A 17458-nucleotide genomic window follows, 5' to 3' on the forward strand; every position below is an offset into this window, starting at 1 on the left:
ACAGATTCCCTGTTTAGCTTTTTTGCTACACGAATTGACAAAATTAGGATTAAATGAGTTTTGCCATGTGCAAGGCAATGCAAAAAGGTCTAATTTAAAGCTGGTTAACTCAGTGATTCCAAAAGATTCTCTGGCTCCCTTTATGAATTACCATAAACCTCCCACCCCCTAAAGAGAAAAAAAATAATAACTGGGCACACACATTGTTCAACCAGACATAATCCTATACACATATTTTGTTTTCAAACTCCACTGAAGTTTATTTCACACTTCAGGTTGCAACAAAACACACTATGAACTACTTTTACAGTGAAAAAACTTTTGTGTAACTGTTTTTATTTTTATTTTTTTCATTCATCCATACTGCTTCCCGTGCTGCTTCAACGGCACTGTGCCACCACACTTTGGGAACCACTTCCAGACAAAACATGTCGGCAACAATCCAGTCAAATTTACCGTAATTCTGCCCCACTTTGCGCTATCTCCCGTACAGCATCGAGTGAAATTATTCTGAGTGGCACTCTTTTAATAGACAGTAAATTGCAAAAATAACTTGCTAGATATTGAAAATTCCAGCTATTATGGATAAATGAGCAAATATATTTACTCACAGGACTTTTAAAGAACCATGTACAATTAAAATAAGTAAAAATATCCAAGGATTGGAGTAAGAACATTTAATAAATGAATAAACAAAGGAAAGATCATTATTGGGATAATAAAAATATATTGAAAATCTACAATATTCTTTAGGACGACTCACCTGAAATTCTTCACATGATCCTCCACTCCGGTCAGAGAGACGGAGGAAGACAGAGCCATGTTGTATGTGCCGGCCTGCATTGACGAACCCCAGTTTAACTCTGTGGAAAGAGAAGCAGTGGCTTAGCAAAAGCAAACGCAGCAGAAAGTTTTCTGCTTGTTTTCAGTTCAACATCTCTCAGCTGAACTGAGCTCAGGCTCAACGAGCTGCACCCACTTGGTTTGTTGTAGTTGACGTATCCTAAGAGGAAGATGATGATGGACAAGGTGACCAGAGCGGCCCACCAGGTGAAAAGGAACATCAGCACCACAGATATGATCGCTCCAAACAGAGCCGCCCATTTGCTGTAGTAGTGGAAGGACGGCCTCCAGCCTGAAAGAGTCGACAAATAAGACGTGTTTTCCCACATTATCTACCTTAAATGTGGGGCTAAAAGTTTGTCTAAAATGACCAGATGTACTTTTTGATATTCCTCTCTAAGAAGGGTTGTTGGTCATGTTTGTCCAATCTGCTATGTGAACGGAGATGCTAAACCAGCTGACTCATACAGAGGCAGAACTTTAGAGAGTTACCTGCAGAGTTGGGTAGTATAACTAGTTACTTTTAGTTACTTGAGTAACTTTAAAAAAAATACTTTTAGGAGTATTTTTACTATACTGACTTTTACTTTACTTATTTTATTATGAAGTATTTAAACTCTTACTTGAGTAAAATTTCTGGATTTTCTACCCACTGAATGGAAAACAGAGATTTTTTAACCACAAATTCACCAGACACAGACCTGCAGTTTTTGTTAAAGTTTCATAAGTTTACAAAGAAACTGATTTGGAACAAATTTCTTTTGCCTGACTTTATTTATTTTTTGTTACTTACCGTATTTTCCGGACTATAAGTTGCTACTTTTTTCCTAAGCTTTGAACCATGTGGCTTATAGCCCAGTTCGGCTTTTCTGTGGATTTTTCTTCAACCACCAGGGGGCTCTTTAGCAGGAAGTGAATCATTCGAAGTCAAAATTGTAAATCAAAGAAGAACGTGCTAATTTTCATTTAACAAGCTCATGCTAGCAGCAGGCACAACAGAGAAATGTTTTCAAACTCATATGATGCAGCTTTTAAGTTGAAGGCTGTCAATCTGGCACTACAGGAGGGAAATAGAGCCGCTGCACGTAAGCTTAGCGTGAACAAAACCATGATTTGGCTTTGGAGACGGAGGGCTGCATTCTTAATATATCCAGCAGATTTATTAGGACACAGCCCTCTGCTGGGTCCTTATGGAAAACCGAGAGCAACAGAGATACCAGCGGTTTATATACAGTATGTACGTTTCCAGATTTTTATTTTTTTTAAAGGTGCAGCTTATAGTATGGTGCGCCCTATAGTCCGGGAAATATGGTATATGAATTCTTGTTATTTTTGTCTTTAAGATACCAACATTTCCACTTAACTTTATATTTTGGTCGATCTGATTATGTCATTTTTTAAGTTACTGAGTTCTTGGGTAGACTTTTTGCCAAATACTTTTTTACTCTTACGCAATTTCTTAGACAGCTACTTTTTACATTTATTTGAATTATGTTGGAGTAATGCTACTCTTACTTGAGTACATTTTATTGGGTACTCCACCCACCTCTGGTAATCTGTAGCAAAACTCATTAGGCATTAATGAGGCTAAGGTATTTTTACTTAGCAAAGATAGTATAATCTCTGGGGAAATAAAGTTTTTAGACTTACAGATTGGTTTTAATTCTGTTTTGCTTGTCTAAACATGTTTTAAATTTGCAAACTTTTGTTTCTGCTTTTGACTATTCAAAATTGCTCACATCTATTCAAATTTACAAATCTCTGTCAGAGCAAGTAAAATGTTCCAGACTCTTTGTACAGGAGTGGCCCAGGATTCAGTGTGAAACCTATTTTGCGTGTGCTTGTGGGGAAAATAAATAAACACAAAAAAAAGTAAATAAATACATAATAAACAAATCTCCCTTCGTCATGAGAAAATATTAATGTGTTCACTTAGGTTAGCTTTACTAGAACAAAGTAGAAGGCCTCTTCACCTCTTAGAAGGTGATTTGTTTTATCTCTGTTCCAAATTTAAAGTTATTTTCTCCTTTCCAGAAAGTAATTCCCACATCCAAAATCCATATTTCTAATTTCGCAAACTATTTTCAGTCAAAAACACTTCTAACAACCAAGTAAAATAGACTTTCTAAATCTAGACACTAACTTAAACATTCCTCCTTTCTGAAAGAAACACAATTGTAATCTTGGATTACAATTATATGTATTATATGCATAAAGTCTTATTTTCATGAGTATTTATTTTGTCCTAAATAACATTGATTGTATAAATTTGCTCTTAAAATAAACCCCATTATGGGTCTCTGTTATTTACACTATGTCATTAGCAACAGCAATTATTTAATGACAAATTTTAGACTATATTAACTGCAAATACATTAATTAAAATAAAAAAGGTAAGCGACTTACCAGGGGAATTGGTGATGGATGCATGAAAACAACTGAAGTTAATCAGGGCATAGGAGCAAAGGAAGAAATTAGAAATGAGGGGAGCGATGGCGTTAAGGTCCGCTGTAGTGGGCAGCAAAAAGACAAAATGTAAACTTACACTGTTAACCTGTGTAAAATATGAATAATCATTTGTAAAAAAAAAAAAAAATCAAATCTCACACACCAATAAGGATGACGGCTGTTGCAATTAAGTAGCAGAGAATATAAGCTCGACGTGGCTCGTTGTTTTTCCCATAACCTTTCGCAAAGAAAATGATGTAAGGGTATATCTGGTCATTGCACAGACACTGAAAAAAAGACAGGAAAGTTGTTTTTTATTCAATGTTGACACGCAATTTAGTGGTATAAAACAGAATACTTTAGGTGAACGTTGTTTCACCTGAAAGATTTTGGGAGCAGAGACAAGAAAACCCAGGGCAGAAGATAAAGTGGCAGCAAAGATTCCCACAACGATGATGTAGTAAAAACCGGAGAGTTGTCCAAGAACCTGGTTAGAATATTTGAGTAAAGTCAACAGGAGATCATTTTATACAGCCATGCTTAAAGACTGTAAACGACACTTAAGTGAAACTGAACTATCTATCCACAACAATGAGTTTGATAGATACATTGAAGCTGTTGGCGAGTCCATATCGACAGGTCTGCGACTGGCTACAGTCTGTGAAGTTCCAACCCAAGTTACACGCCAGTCCCACGCAACCGTCCGTGTTGTTTCCCGTCAGGATGTGACTTTTATTCCCAGAGGCGTCCCGCACCACACATGACCCTGGAAAAAAAAAATAATCCAAGTCTGAGCTGAACTTTCTGGTATTTCTTACCACATTTTTTGGAAAACTACAGTTTCTTTACTGCATGGACACTAAACAGGAAGATTACCTCTTGCATTTTCATTTTGTTTAACAATTTTAATGTCAGTATTGGCAAACACTAACTTCAGCAAGCTCAAAGTTATATTGAGTCAATCAATAATTAGACAAGATGAAGGTAGTAATGTTATAAAAGTTACCTACCTGTAGTTACTGCTATCACCAGGTAGCTCAATGTTGTCCAAAAAATAGCCATCAATGTACCCTTTGGGATAGCTGTTGCAGGGTCCTGCGAACAGAAAGCTGATCATCACCTTGCTCCTTGTTGCTCAATGTTTTTCTTTCAGCCTTGTTGAGATTCAAACCTTTAGATCTCCACAGATGTTGACCCCGGACATAATTCCAGTAGCAGCAGGAAAGAAAATGGCGAACATCCGGAAAAAATCGTTTTGAGCGCCCCGCCAGTCTGGTGTGAGGTTCTGGACAAAAATATCGCCTGTAGAGAGCGTTGACATCGAGTCAGGAGTTGTGTTTCCAATTACGTCGTCGAATGAAGTGTTTGGTGGGAAAGAGAAGAGTTCTTTACCTCGGTATCCGAAGATGCCAATAGCCTGCTTCTCAATGGTTGGAGGGATTACAGTGCCAATAAGGTAGTTTGCAAAGGACACCATAAGCGCTAGGAAGAACAAAATCTGGGTCTGAAAACAACACAAAGCAAGTTATTTAAAAATGATTAAGTCAAAGAACATTTCATGAACAAAGCAAAATGGTGTTGCCTTGTCGCACAAAATTTCCCACGGATAGGCTCACCTTGGACTCCCACGCCATTCCAGCCTGAGTAATCATAAGAAGAATCGTGACTGTGACTACGCCTATAATGCGAACGTCATTGATTGGATCCACCATGATGGCACCAAATTCCTAAAATGAGTGACATAATTCTCAAAAAAGCTATGCAACACATTGGGGTTTTATATGAAAGGCATAATACGATGAAAACATTTATGGAAATACTTACCTGTATCTGTGTTTAAATCATTTTCCAAAAAATATGCATGAAAACCTTCACATTCTTTTGGCATACACTAAAATCACCTTAAAACATACTCACTGAACTTATAAATATGTTTTTTTTTTCTGTCTGAATAAAACAAGTATTGACACAAGATGAAAAAGATCCACATACATGCATCAAATCACGAACCACCAATGAAAAACCAACAGTGTGGAGCGCACAGGCCATCGCGTTTGCTAAGGCAAACACCAGTCCAATTGGTCCTCCGATTTCAGGACCCAGCGTGCGGGAGATCATGAAATATGCTCCGCCTGCAAAATGTTTCACGCACGCACACACGCACGCGCACACACACACACAAAAGACAATTTTTATGAAAACTAACAAAAGAATACTCAAATAATAAAGTAGTTTATAGCTATAAGATTTGCGTTGCCTCTCAAAATTGTTCCTATCCTTTTGACTTAGTTTTTTTTGTTTATGTTTACACTTTGCCATGTCAGTCTATAATTTGTGTCTTATTTCGATTTTGTGTGATTGAAACACACAAAATAGTGTAGATCTGTGAACTGGAAAGAAAGTTAAAGATTAGATTTTTTTTTCTGGTAACAAAAATCTGTCTTTAGGAGAATTGTAAAGTAAAAGAACCCGTTGTTTTTTATCAGGATGTCTAGTTCGACAAATGGAACTGCTTGCAGATTTGTAAATGCACCTCCTGCATTATTTCTAAATCCCACAACAAATGTGAGCCAAACTTTGTTGATATTCCACTAATGTTGAATGTTTCTACTAAATAAGAAATACAGTTAAAATCACGTGAATAGGTTTGGTCACGCAATAAGTCGTTAAACGACACACACTTCAACCCAGGGCAAAAAATTTCTTCATGTAAAAAGTGTTGTTTTTTTTTTGTTTGTTTGTTTGTTTGTTTTGTTTTTTAAATTTGTGTTTACATTGGGAAATTTATTTTCGGAATTTGCTCAAATTTCAAGTCAATGGAAAGGCAGCCATTGCCAATTTATATAAACTTGTACAAGAAAGTGAGTACTTTTGTTAATTAGCAGTAAAAGCAGGTTGTCAGAATAAAACAGAGTAAGGATCTTTGCAAGGCAATTATCAAGCATTTTTGTCTTCCATTGCTTACTTTGTTGTATAACAAATTTAATTAATAAAAGTGTTTTTGTTTACTCTATTTACACATATATTTTGTGCATCATTCCATTGTTCCCATCATGTTTCTATGCTGAGTACAAAATTTTCAAGCGTCCACTAAATTCAGGCAGCACGGTGATGTATAATTTGTTTGTACTGATGACCCAAGCTACGTATTTCCCATAGTGTGCATCATTTTTAATTTACAATAATGCAAATTAATGTTTACATTTCATTTCTTTACACATGGACTCACCTGATCTGACCCTCCCATTGGTGGCAATAGCAGAGATGGACAGTGCAGTCACAGAGGTCACCACCACGGACATCAGGATAATTACACAAGTCAGCACTGTCATCAGAGGAATATATATTTATTAGTCATAATTATAGCTCATTCCTGTATTTTATTTCCTTCTTGAACTTGTTCAGAAAATAACTTAGCAAATCTGTTGCTGTTTTGTTATTTTTCTTTTTCCTTCCTTTCCTTTCCAAGATGTATATGCCAAATCAAGTATCCATGTCATATATGGATATATTATTACACATATTATATTATATATTACGTATTAAACATAATTCATTCACAGTTTTAAAAAATGTGTAACACCATTTTACTACATTGTGTTTGGGTTTTCTGCCCTACATTTCCTTGTGCGTGCAAGGACAGAGGCAAACATAGAGGACTGTGGCAAATGATACAAGTTTTACGGGAGTGGGGTCGGTTGGACCCCATTTGTAAACACAAGGGTTAAGTCTTACATTTTTAAATAGAACATCAAAGATTTTGTAGAAATTTCCAGATTTATTTACCTGTGATAACATGGAGAGTTCCAGTAATATCAATGGTAAAATGAATTACACAATAAAACAAACCGGTAACACTTTATTTGAAGGGGTGTGCATAAGACTGACATGACAGTGTCATAAACATGACATAACACCTGTCATGAACGTCAAGAAGTCTTTATGACTGTTTGACAGTTGTCATGAAGTGTTGTTCGGTAAATGATGACACTTTTAATGCAAAGTTGGCACTTTTAATGGACTTTCAACGCAACTTTTAGAGCAACTTTGCATTAAAAGTGTCATTATTTACCGAACACTTCATGACAACAGTCATAAACATTCATAAAGACTTATTTATACTCATGACAGACATTATGTCATGTTTATGACAGTGTCATGTCAGTCTTATGCACACCCCTTCAAATAAAGTGTTAACAAAAAATCTAGATATTCTCAAGATAAGGAAGAAATTCAGTGCGTTGTGTGCTAGAAAATCAAATAAACTGAGTTCAAAAAACCCGGAAGCGATGACTCACCAATGCCTGCCTGAGACGTGATCCATGACAGACGCAGGAACATGATAACGCCCCAGATATTCAGCATGCAGCGCATCTGTTACCAAAGACCAATGAAAACAGCCGGGGGATATTTCCATAGTGACCAGGTGATTGTGCTGATAATTTAGCTGCCAATTCAGAAATGTGACTTTTTTTTTTCATGAGTGTAGCATGTTTAACATTTCCGTTACCCGCATTAAATTTAGTATTAAGAAACAAAATCTCACCTTGACACCGATTATCCAGCCAAATCTAACTGGAGCGTCCCCTTTAGGATCTTCGGACTCTTCGTTTTCCATATCTGGTGCCGGCAGGCTGCCTGAGTCAGAGGTGGACGTTCCGTCCATTCCGATCTCCACAACCTTTAATGCAACGGAAAGAACCAATGAAACTGAACCATCTGACAGGCTTAAACTGTTAAATAATTTGTTTAGAGGAGCGATATTAGGTGTTTTCCAGGTACATCCAGTTATTTTAGAGCACAAAATGTTACCTTCAGTTGTTATGAAAGTGTTATGTGTATCAAATGTGACTTAAAAGAAATTTAACACCTTAAAATTTGGCCTCTGTCTCTTTAAGAACATTCTTCTCTTCCCAACAATCTGCCTTCAGGAAGTCATCAGAACATGACTCCTCTATTAAACATTTAACAGCATTTTTACCAGCGTTGCACTGAGTAGTAGCTCCTATAATTAGCTTACCAGATGCTAGTTCCATCAAGTGTTTGCTAATTGCCTCTGGCTAGTCTGAAGGAGCTGAATGGGGGAGTCGCATAGAGGGCTGCTTTATGAGGTGGAAGCTTGGAAATTTCCGCTCCAAAGAGGAGCTGCACCTCAAAGGCGGAGCTAGGTCCACTCAGACATTTTGGACAGCTGAATGGTTGCCTTGAGAGATTCAAGGATTTCTTAGAAATGCATGAAAGATTCAAGGCAACACTTAAAGTATGATTTTGATTATAACATGATGTAAAGCTTAAAAAAGTAAATTTTACATAATACTAAAGCAGTCTGAATAATACATTTTTAACACTTATATATCACATTTCATTTAAAGGGGCTAAATTTCATCAGTTGCAATCCTTATGTTTTCCCATATGCTGCCACTGATGTAAAGAAATTGAGTATACATAGCAGAACAATGCATTAATAAAATGGAAAAATTTGTCAAATAGCACAAACTGAAGGACAAACGTACCTCAAATGTCTTGCGCAGGGTTTCAAGAGACGGCCTGCTCTTTGTCATCTGGCGTGGCAAAGTATTGGCGTAATGCTCCAGCTGGGGCACCAGGTCCATGGTGCTGTAGACGGAGGACCTGCGCAGCTCTGCCCTGGAGCCGCGACGCTCTGATGTGCTGCATGGCAAGATGCAGAAGCATGTCTGAAAACTATGGCTTTTGTTTGATACCTTCCAGCTCCATTTTGCTGCTGGTTGTAAGCACAGGGTGAGTAAAGGGCAAATCTTCTAGGATGCGTGACTGATGGGAGCAGCGCAGGGCAAGGCTAAATATGCATTAGTTTTGTAAAGCTCTGAGTTTGTTACAGTCTGTTAAATATCCACAACTTTCTCTTTTCAACATAGTAAACTACATGCTCCTCTAAAACAGAAGATCAACACAACCTTATATTGGGCATTCTCATTTAGCTTCCTCTGTACAGTTATTAAAATTACACTATCAAATGACTCAAATGATTGCATGACCATCAAGTACTGCACAAGCCTGTTAATCACCCACAGATTCGATCCAGGTGTGTGGCACAAGGGAAATGCCTAAAACATGCAGGGCAGGGGGGGACGTGAGGACCGGGATTGAGAAACACTACATTAAACCATTATTTTCTTCATGTCATGCCTTCCTGAGTCTTTCCTCACCACCACAACCACAAATCATGACAGAAGGACCCGACCAGATCAAGGTGAGGAACGCAGGAAAAAAAAGACCCAGCCAAAAGACGGAGTTTTTTGGAGGAGCTTCTCCCAGTCCGAGGCTGCTGAGGGGATCGTGGCTAGCGATCTGCCCGCCCGGAGTTGGACCCTGCCGTTACTGCTCCCCTGAGCCGCCAGAGATCCCGCCCCCTGAGCATCTGCTGCTTCCCTGCCTCCCTGTGCTCCTCCGGAGTCTCCGCCCCCTGCCGGCGCTCCCGAGCCTGGGGTTGGGCCCAAAAGGTCTCGTCGCCGCCCCCCGTGGCTCCAGCTACGGCCACGCCCACCGGACCCGCCTCTAAGGGTCCGCCTGTTGCACCGTGGACGCCCTTGGATTATCCACGGCAGGCCCTGCTTTGGCTGTGCTGCTTTTCTTTTTTGTTTGGACTGAGTTTCTTCCGTGTTGTTCCCTGTGGTCTCTTGCTCTCTGTCCGTCGCCCCTCCACCCACCCTGATGAGTTGTTTTTTGTTGACTTTTTGTTGTTTGGGCATCTGGTAGCTGCCCTTGGGGATGCGGGGGGTAACTGTTGTGATCTGTGTTTTCTGTGTATTTAGTTTGAGATTTTTCTGTGCTTATTTAGTTCTGTTCCCCTGTCAGTCTCTGTGCCGTCCTGTCCTGATTGTTCCCAGGTGTTTATCGTTCCCTGACTGTGTATTTAAACCCACCTGTTGTCTTTGTCTCTTGTCGGGTCCTTGTCGTGCTACATCGTGTGTGTCTTCTAACACCATCTGATCCTTGTGCTCCTGAATCAGCTACTTGGATTTATCATTAAACCATTATTTTCTTCATGTCTACCTAGGCCTTCCTGCGTCTTTACTCACAACCACAACCACAAATCATGACAATTGGAAGTAAAACACAGCAGGGTGGGAGGATGGGAAATTTGTCATCCATTCCTAACCCGATTCAAAAGCAAAAGTGCATTTCCTATTGACAAAAAAAAAGCCTGTCCAAAATGTGAAAACGGACTCTTAATGACGGCACCAACCTGGACTCCTCATCGGAGACGACGATGGTGGGAGGGATTCGAAGCCCATTGCCTCCATTCATGGTGCTGCTGTCAAAGTGGTGTGAGGAGTACCTGGGAGGCCCCTCCTCATTGGTGGAAGAGTGCACCCCCCTGGCAGTTACGTTACTTTTGGAGGTAAACTGCCCCATCAGCGCGTCTTTGTGATTCCTGTACAACGACAATCATTAAACTAGAATACACTAAATTAACAAATTCACTTTATTTTTTATCAGCATGCTAGACTTTGACCAAAATTATAACGAGAGACATGAGTAAAAAAAAACCTTAAGCACTCCAAATTTTGCTATTTTTTTTAAGAATGTAAATATAACTTTGTAATGCCAAAAAATAAACAATATATGAGACATTGATATTTTCTTTAGTTTTGAATCTTTTTGACATCATCTATGAAGAGTGCATATGGCACATAGTGTAATTTTCATTTTCTGACTTACTGTATATTGTCTAAGCACACAAAATAAGTGAAATGTGTATATGCCTTTGTATATGCTTCATGATATATTATTTTGGTGTGAACTCCCATAGAAACGTGATGTTTTACTTGCATCATACTTGGTAATAATATGACAAATTCTGGCAAATACAAATTTAAGACATTATGAAATCTGAAGTCTCTCCCAAATAAGAAGCAAACAAATATTAATCCATGTTCCAATTTATGACTTTGAAAAAGAGTTATTCAGTCTACTGTCAAATAAAAAGTTGAAACAAAGAAAGAAAGAAAGAAAAAGAAAGACAGAAAGAAAGACCTTATACTCACAAGTGGTTCTGTAGCTGATGAAAGAGCTACTTGATTTGTCCCCAGATCAAACATACTCCTTTTATCAACGCACCGCAAAACTCTTGCAATTTATACCTTGGTGAGGCAGGTTAAATCCCTCCCATTTACTCCATGCATTCCCTCCCCCTCAGACAGACAGACACACACACACACACACACGCACACACACACACACACACACACACATAATCATACTCATTCTGTCTTCAATAAACACGCAGACGGACTCTGCGGAAAGGTATGTGCGTACAGTCACACATATGCAAATCTGATTCTACAATGGCTTTATAGATGTGACATCTAGTTTCTGGAAGTTGGTTTTTGGAAATGTGAGTTCTAGACACAAAACAATGGAAGCATGAGCCACTGATTTGGTAGCCGCATAGTTATTAGAGTAAACAGGGAGAACAAGCGGGTACCAAGTTGCCATGGCAGCTTTGAAAGATTAATACGACTTGCTTATGTTGCTACCCAACATGAAATCAATTGACTTTTTTTCCCCAAAAATTTGTTTTATCTGCAATTTTGCATTTACCTGAGCTGTGTTACAATGTACAAATGCCACAAAAAACAGAGCTGCACAACATAATCCCAAATTTAGATCTATTTTTTTTTCCATTTCAGATGGAGATGTTCTTTATTTTTAATTTTGAAAACCAGTTTGAAATTCAAACTTGTTGAAACTTTTTTACATATAAGGCAGGGGTGTCCAAAGTCGGTCCTTGAGGGCCAGCATTGTGCATGTGTGAGGATTTGAGTTTCTCTGTGTGTTTATTTTAGGTTTCTATGTCTATTGAGTCTCTGTATTGTCCTCGATTCTTCTTGATTCTTCCCAGGTGTGTCTCGTTACTTGATTACCTTCTGTGTATTTAATCCCAAATGTGTTTCTTGTTCCTCGTTGGTTCCTTGTTATATCTGTCTCAGGATTTCACCCAGTGTATTATAGACCTGGCGATCCACCATGCTTTACTAGCCCCACTGCCAGGCTAAGCCTTTCTTGTTAATGGTTTAAGGGAAATAATAATAATAAAGATTTTTTTTTTTTAAATATGGATTGCAAGTGTCTCTGTTGCTCTGAGCGGTTCACTGGCGGAGCAGATTTCTTCCTAAAAGATATGCATATAGTTTATAGAAGATAGGTTTATAGTTGATGCATTTAAAGCCGGACCAATCACAGCACTGGCGCCTCTGCGCGTTGCCTCGCGCGCTGCAGTAGCTGGATTAAGTTTACCTCAGCGCGGATCCCGCGCGCCTCCTTTCACTCAAACTGGACACGTGCTGACCCGTGTGGATATTTCCAACAACCCCGTCAGGAATTATGAGTTTTTGATCAAGATAGGAGTTCAAACCCCGCCGCGTTAGCTCTGGTTGCGCAGCTCTACGAGAACCGCAGGAATAACTTGTAGTCGCACTTTCAGAGGTGCATTGAGCGAGCGGTGAGAATGATTTATATTTGTGGACAAATAATTTTGTGCGTCTTTTCCATCTCAACACGTTGCCCAGCGCCCGGCTCTGTCTGTGCTGATAAAGTTTATGTCTGTGGTCCCGGTTGGTTGGAGCGTTAGTGGTTAACCAACCACCGCTAACCTGATCATGCAAGTTCACCCCTGTGAGGAGCTTTCACGCTCTCCTCGTAGTCATGTTTCACGTTGGTTTTACATTATTTAGTTATTTTTAGTATAATTTTTTCCGGGTTACGCGATGCACCAAACCATATATGCTTTGTCCATGTAGCCAGAGTTAATGTGCGCGGAAATTTGAGAAACTCGGCCCACAAACTGAACCAACCAAAATATTTTGTGTGTCCTCTTGTTAAAAACTAAAGATTTAACTTTAGCTGTCACTAGTGGATAGCTAAATAGCTAAAGGCCATTTTCTTGTGCTTCTTGTGGATTTTTATGTTATAAATGCACACAGACCACTGAAGTGAACACTAATGCGTCATAAAATACCATAAAATACACTATCAACTGCTGGCCATCAGTTGCAAACGCAAGAAATTATTTTTGTTAAATCCAATATGGCTGACAGACAAAAGACTAATACTACTGATGTATTTTTGAAATAACTTTGTATTTGGAGAAAATTACAATTGATCACCTAAAAAAAATTAAATAAAAAAGACATTTTTTTACAAAAAAAAAATTCCTACCTTTTTTATGCCTTAAGAAAATCAAAGCAAATTTGGGAAAAAAAATCCTGACACAAAGCATCATTAGTCATGCATGAAAGGGTTAACTTAGCAGTATTAAGTTAAATCTCCCGTTTGTTGTACATTTCTGCATAGTGCAGCGGAGTCAACTCATGCAGGGCCGGTCCAAGGCTGCATGAGGCCTTGAGCAGAATTTGACTTGGGACCCCCTTTCGTTACTAAAAACATCAGCACCACTAACTGCTTCTGTGTTAGATTTAATCTGAGAGAAGAGAATAGTTTAAATGGGCAACATAAAAAGCAATAAGCTATAATTGCAGTTTACTAGTTTTATTATAACAGAGCTCAAACTCAAAGATTAAACTCAGCATCAGATTGTTGCTATGGTAATAAAACAGTTTAACTCTGACTATTGTACTTTGAATTTTTATAAAGTAAACTTGCCAACTCCTTAAAATCTTACATATATATTTTAAATGTAAGATTGAAATCTTACATAAGATTGTGCTAAATTAAATCAAATTTAGCAGCAATGATAATCTCAATAAATAAATGTTACATTTATGTATCTGTGGTCTGTGTTAAAATATTAGCATTTATGGGCCGCTGAAGCCCTGGGAGCCTGATGGAGCTGCTGACTTAATTTGGATTAAACAGAAGTGCAAATACTTGATATTCGTTTTAATTGGATTTTTTGATTTGTTGTTTTTTAAGACTAGTTGTGGGTTTAAATAGCATTTGACTGGTGATGTTTTCCCATAACATATAATTACCAAGTAATATTTTTACATGTCCTGTCTATTTAACATCTTTTAAAAGATGTTAAATAGACAGCCTCAGCACCCCGACCACCGGGCTCAGCAAGTTTTATGGGGGAAACCCTGCTGTCTTGTCATCCTGTCTGGTATACGTCTGTTGCTGCCGTCTATTTAGCTTTCAGTTGCTACCAATTTTTTGAGCCTTAGCCTTCCGCTCTCATTCTGTGCTGCTTGGACTTTTTATTATTTGTGCTTTTCTTCATTAAAACATCATTCCTTCATTCCAACCTGGATCCTCAGCGTCTTTCTCACCACCTCTAGCTGCATTCATGACAGAAGGATCCAACCATAAGTGGCTATGGTGAGGAACGCACTAGAAATAAACATCATGGACCTTACACGTTGGAATGAATTAAAATCAACAATCAAGAACTTTAGAGAGATTATGGCAGAGCCCTACTTTGTTTTCAGATGCCTCTGGGTCTCCATCAGGCTTCTTTTGGTGTTAGAGGGCTCTGCCAACACCAAACCAATGGCTGGGTTTGGTGGAGTTGCAGCGGGAGGCAGAGTGGGAATGCCAGACAGCTTTAGCAGTCATGCCTGGCGACCCTGTGCCTCCTAAGCCAGACTTCCGCTCCACCACCCCAGCGCCAGCATCTCCACGACTAGCACCACCTCCAGGCGACAACCAGACCAGACCTCCGCCAGACCTCCAGTCGCCGCAGCAGACTCGCCGCCTGTCGCCACCGCCAGCCCACCTCCTAGTGCTCCCTCCGAGTCTCCGCCCTCTCCCAGTATTCCCTTTGGATTATTTGTGCTTTTTCTTCATTAAAACATAATTCTTTCATTCCAACCTGGATCCTCAGTGTCTTTCTCAGCACCTCTAAATGCATTTCATGACAGCATGTTTTAGTTCTCTCCCTGGTTTAACACACCTGGATCAAATGATGGCTCATTAGAAGGCCAAAAAGAACATAGACTTGCTGAAAAGTTTGTTACTACCACCATGGTGGATGCCGAAAACATCCAGCATGTTTTCGGCATCCAGCATGTTTTCATGCTGGATGCCGGCCCTCGAGGACCGACTTTGGACACCCCTGTTATAAGGAGTTAAACCATAACTCAACGTTATTTTTTTTTTTTCCAGAACTGTTGACAATACATGGCCTTGCAGTGTTTTCCACATCAATAATAAACACAAAGATCCTCCTCTGTGTTGTCACTGACCATTAGTAAAAATAGTATCAGGGCCCCCTATGCTTCTCTATTCCTTTTTAGTCCAAGCAAAAACTGATTTCATTGTCAACCAAATTCCATCAGAATGATGCCAAAAACCCACTGATCAATTTCTATTAAAATTGATCAGTGGGTTAAATATTATTTAATATTATTTCATTAATATTAAATAATATTAATGAAATATTATTTCATTAATAATGAAATAATATTTCATTATTTCAATAATGAAATATTTCAATATTTCATTATTGAAATATTTAAGATTTCAATAATGTGCATATGTAGGTGTTACAGGAAACCAAGAATTACTGATTGCAGATACACTGAAGCAAAAACAAATAGCTGCTTGAGTTTGCATTGTGGCTAATGTTCTACATTGTCCTGTAGCAAAGAGGTTTTGCTAAAAAAAAATGCCCAACTAACTAAAAAAGAACATTACAATAACTTTGAGTGCCCATTAATAGGTGGAGATTTTTTTTTTTTACTTTTCCTGCAGTGTGTTCTCCATAGCCCTGCTATAATTAGACTCTCTGTGAGGCGTTGAATACCGACTTGCACACAAAGCCTTTGTACTCCAGCTGAAGCCCCTCATTGCACCCACGCTGCTGGAAGAAGAAGATAAAGTCAGGTACGTCTTCAGTGATCCAAAACTGAAATATTAACCTTTTACGCTGCTTGGTGTAAAAGGAAAGAACAGAATATGTTTTCATTTTTTGTAAGTTTTGAAACTTGAACTTTGCTGAAACAGTTTGAAATACTGACATGGTGATGAAAATGTTTTCATAAAAGTCTTTATATCTTTGAGAAGGAATTGAGGCTCACCCTGTACCTTATTGCTTTATCTTATTAAGTTATGCAGACATTCTTCATTCCTTCCTTATCACATGTCCTAGTCTCAACTGCAAGGCCTGGTGACTTTATTTTTGGTAGCCACCCACTGGAGTCTGCTAATATACATGTAACCCCCATAAACTATGCAGATCTGTCTGTATGTGTAATGTGTTGTCTTATTAGTTCTTAGAATGTCCTGTAGAGGGCACTAGACCCAAATGTCTCCTGTGCTGGTAAAGAAGAACACAGGGATCTACAAGGGGTCTAAAACGCCAAGTTTTCTACAGTGGCAGACTATGTAGACTAAGCACGTTTCAGCAGAAGTAGAGAAGTCACTACTCACAAGGCTGCTGTTATACGAAAGAAATCTGTTTATTTTGAACTGGATGATATACATTCTGTTCCGGGATTTCTCCGGTGAGTCTGTTGTTTTATTTTCAGCTGCTTATTTATGCAGAATGGCTACCTTATGAGAGGCCGGGCCTCTCATACCTCCACACAACAATTCAGCCGATGAGTGACAACTTTTTTTTCATTGGAGATTCAACATGTGTGTCTCAATCAGTACAGCTAGCTTTGCTAGCATCACGTCCACGTAGCTTACCTTTTTTTAAGCTTTCCTTCCAAGTGACGCTAAAAGTTGGACAAAGTCCCCACCGTCTGTGAAGGCGAAGCGCTGCTGAATTTACATGTCGCCATATCTTATGATTTATGCAGCGCTATTATATTACTGACGATTAGACAGACATATTCTCCAGCTCAGAGGAAATCACTGTCTGCGCATGTCTTTGAGCTTTGCGTGCGAGTAAAAGGGGAGGCGATGGGTGACAACAGACACGTAAGTCACGTTATTGCTAGGATTTTACGGCGCCATCTTAAGTCCTTGAACTTCACATTTTAACGGAAAAAAACGGAATGTAGTGAAGTAGAAAGTACAGATACTTACTGTAAAATGTAGTGGACTAAAAGTAGAAAGTATCCATTATTAAATCTACATAAGTAAAGTACAGATACACGAAAATTGTACTTAAGTACAAGTTACTTCCCACCACTGAACTTTGGTCTAATCTAACAAGAAGATTCAAGTTCCTAACCAGGCCTGGGTTTTAACCGGCTGTTTACATCTACCAAAGATG

The 17458-nt window shown here is 38.9% G+C and overlaps 1 protein-coding gene across 1 annotated transcript; it reads right to left on the bottom strand.

Moving 5' to 3' along the window:
• Positions 1–675: 675 nt before the first annotated feature.
• LOC103144670 (solute carrier family 12 member 3-like) lies at positions 676–11931 on the bottom strand. The gene is made up of 17 exons (XM_016676183.1): positions 11322–11931; positions 10520–10708; positions 8805–8961; positions 7838–7972; positions 7590–7665; positions 6521–6616; positions 5284–5423; positions 4908–5018; positions 4684–4795; positions 4463–4593; positions 4302–4386; positions 3900–4057; positions 3671–3778; positions 3455–3578; positions 3250–3351; positions 980–1135; positions 676–863 (listed from the first exon to the last, which is right to left on the bottom strand). The coding sequence occupies exons 2-17, from the start codon at positions 10687–10689 to the stop codon at positions 760–762; spliced, it is 1965 nt and encodes a 654-aa protein (XP_016531669.1). The 5' UTR covers positions 10690–10708; positions 11322–11931; the 3' UTR covers positions 676–759.
• Positions 11932–17458: the final 5527 nt, after the last annotated feature.

This window comes from Poecilia formosa, unplaced genomic scaffold, assembly GCF_000485575.1.
Source record: "Poecilia formosa unplaced genomic scaffold, Poecilia_formosa-5.1.2 Scaffold130, whole genome shotgun sequence".
Classification (NCBI taxonomy): Eukaryota; Metazoa; Chordata; class Actinopteri; order Cyprinodontiformes; family Poeciliidae; genus Poecilia; species Poecilia formosa.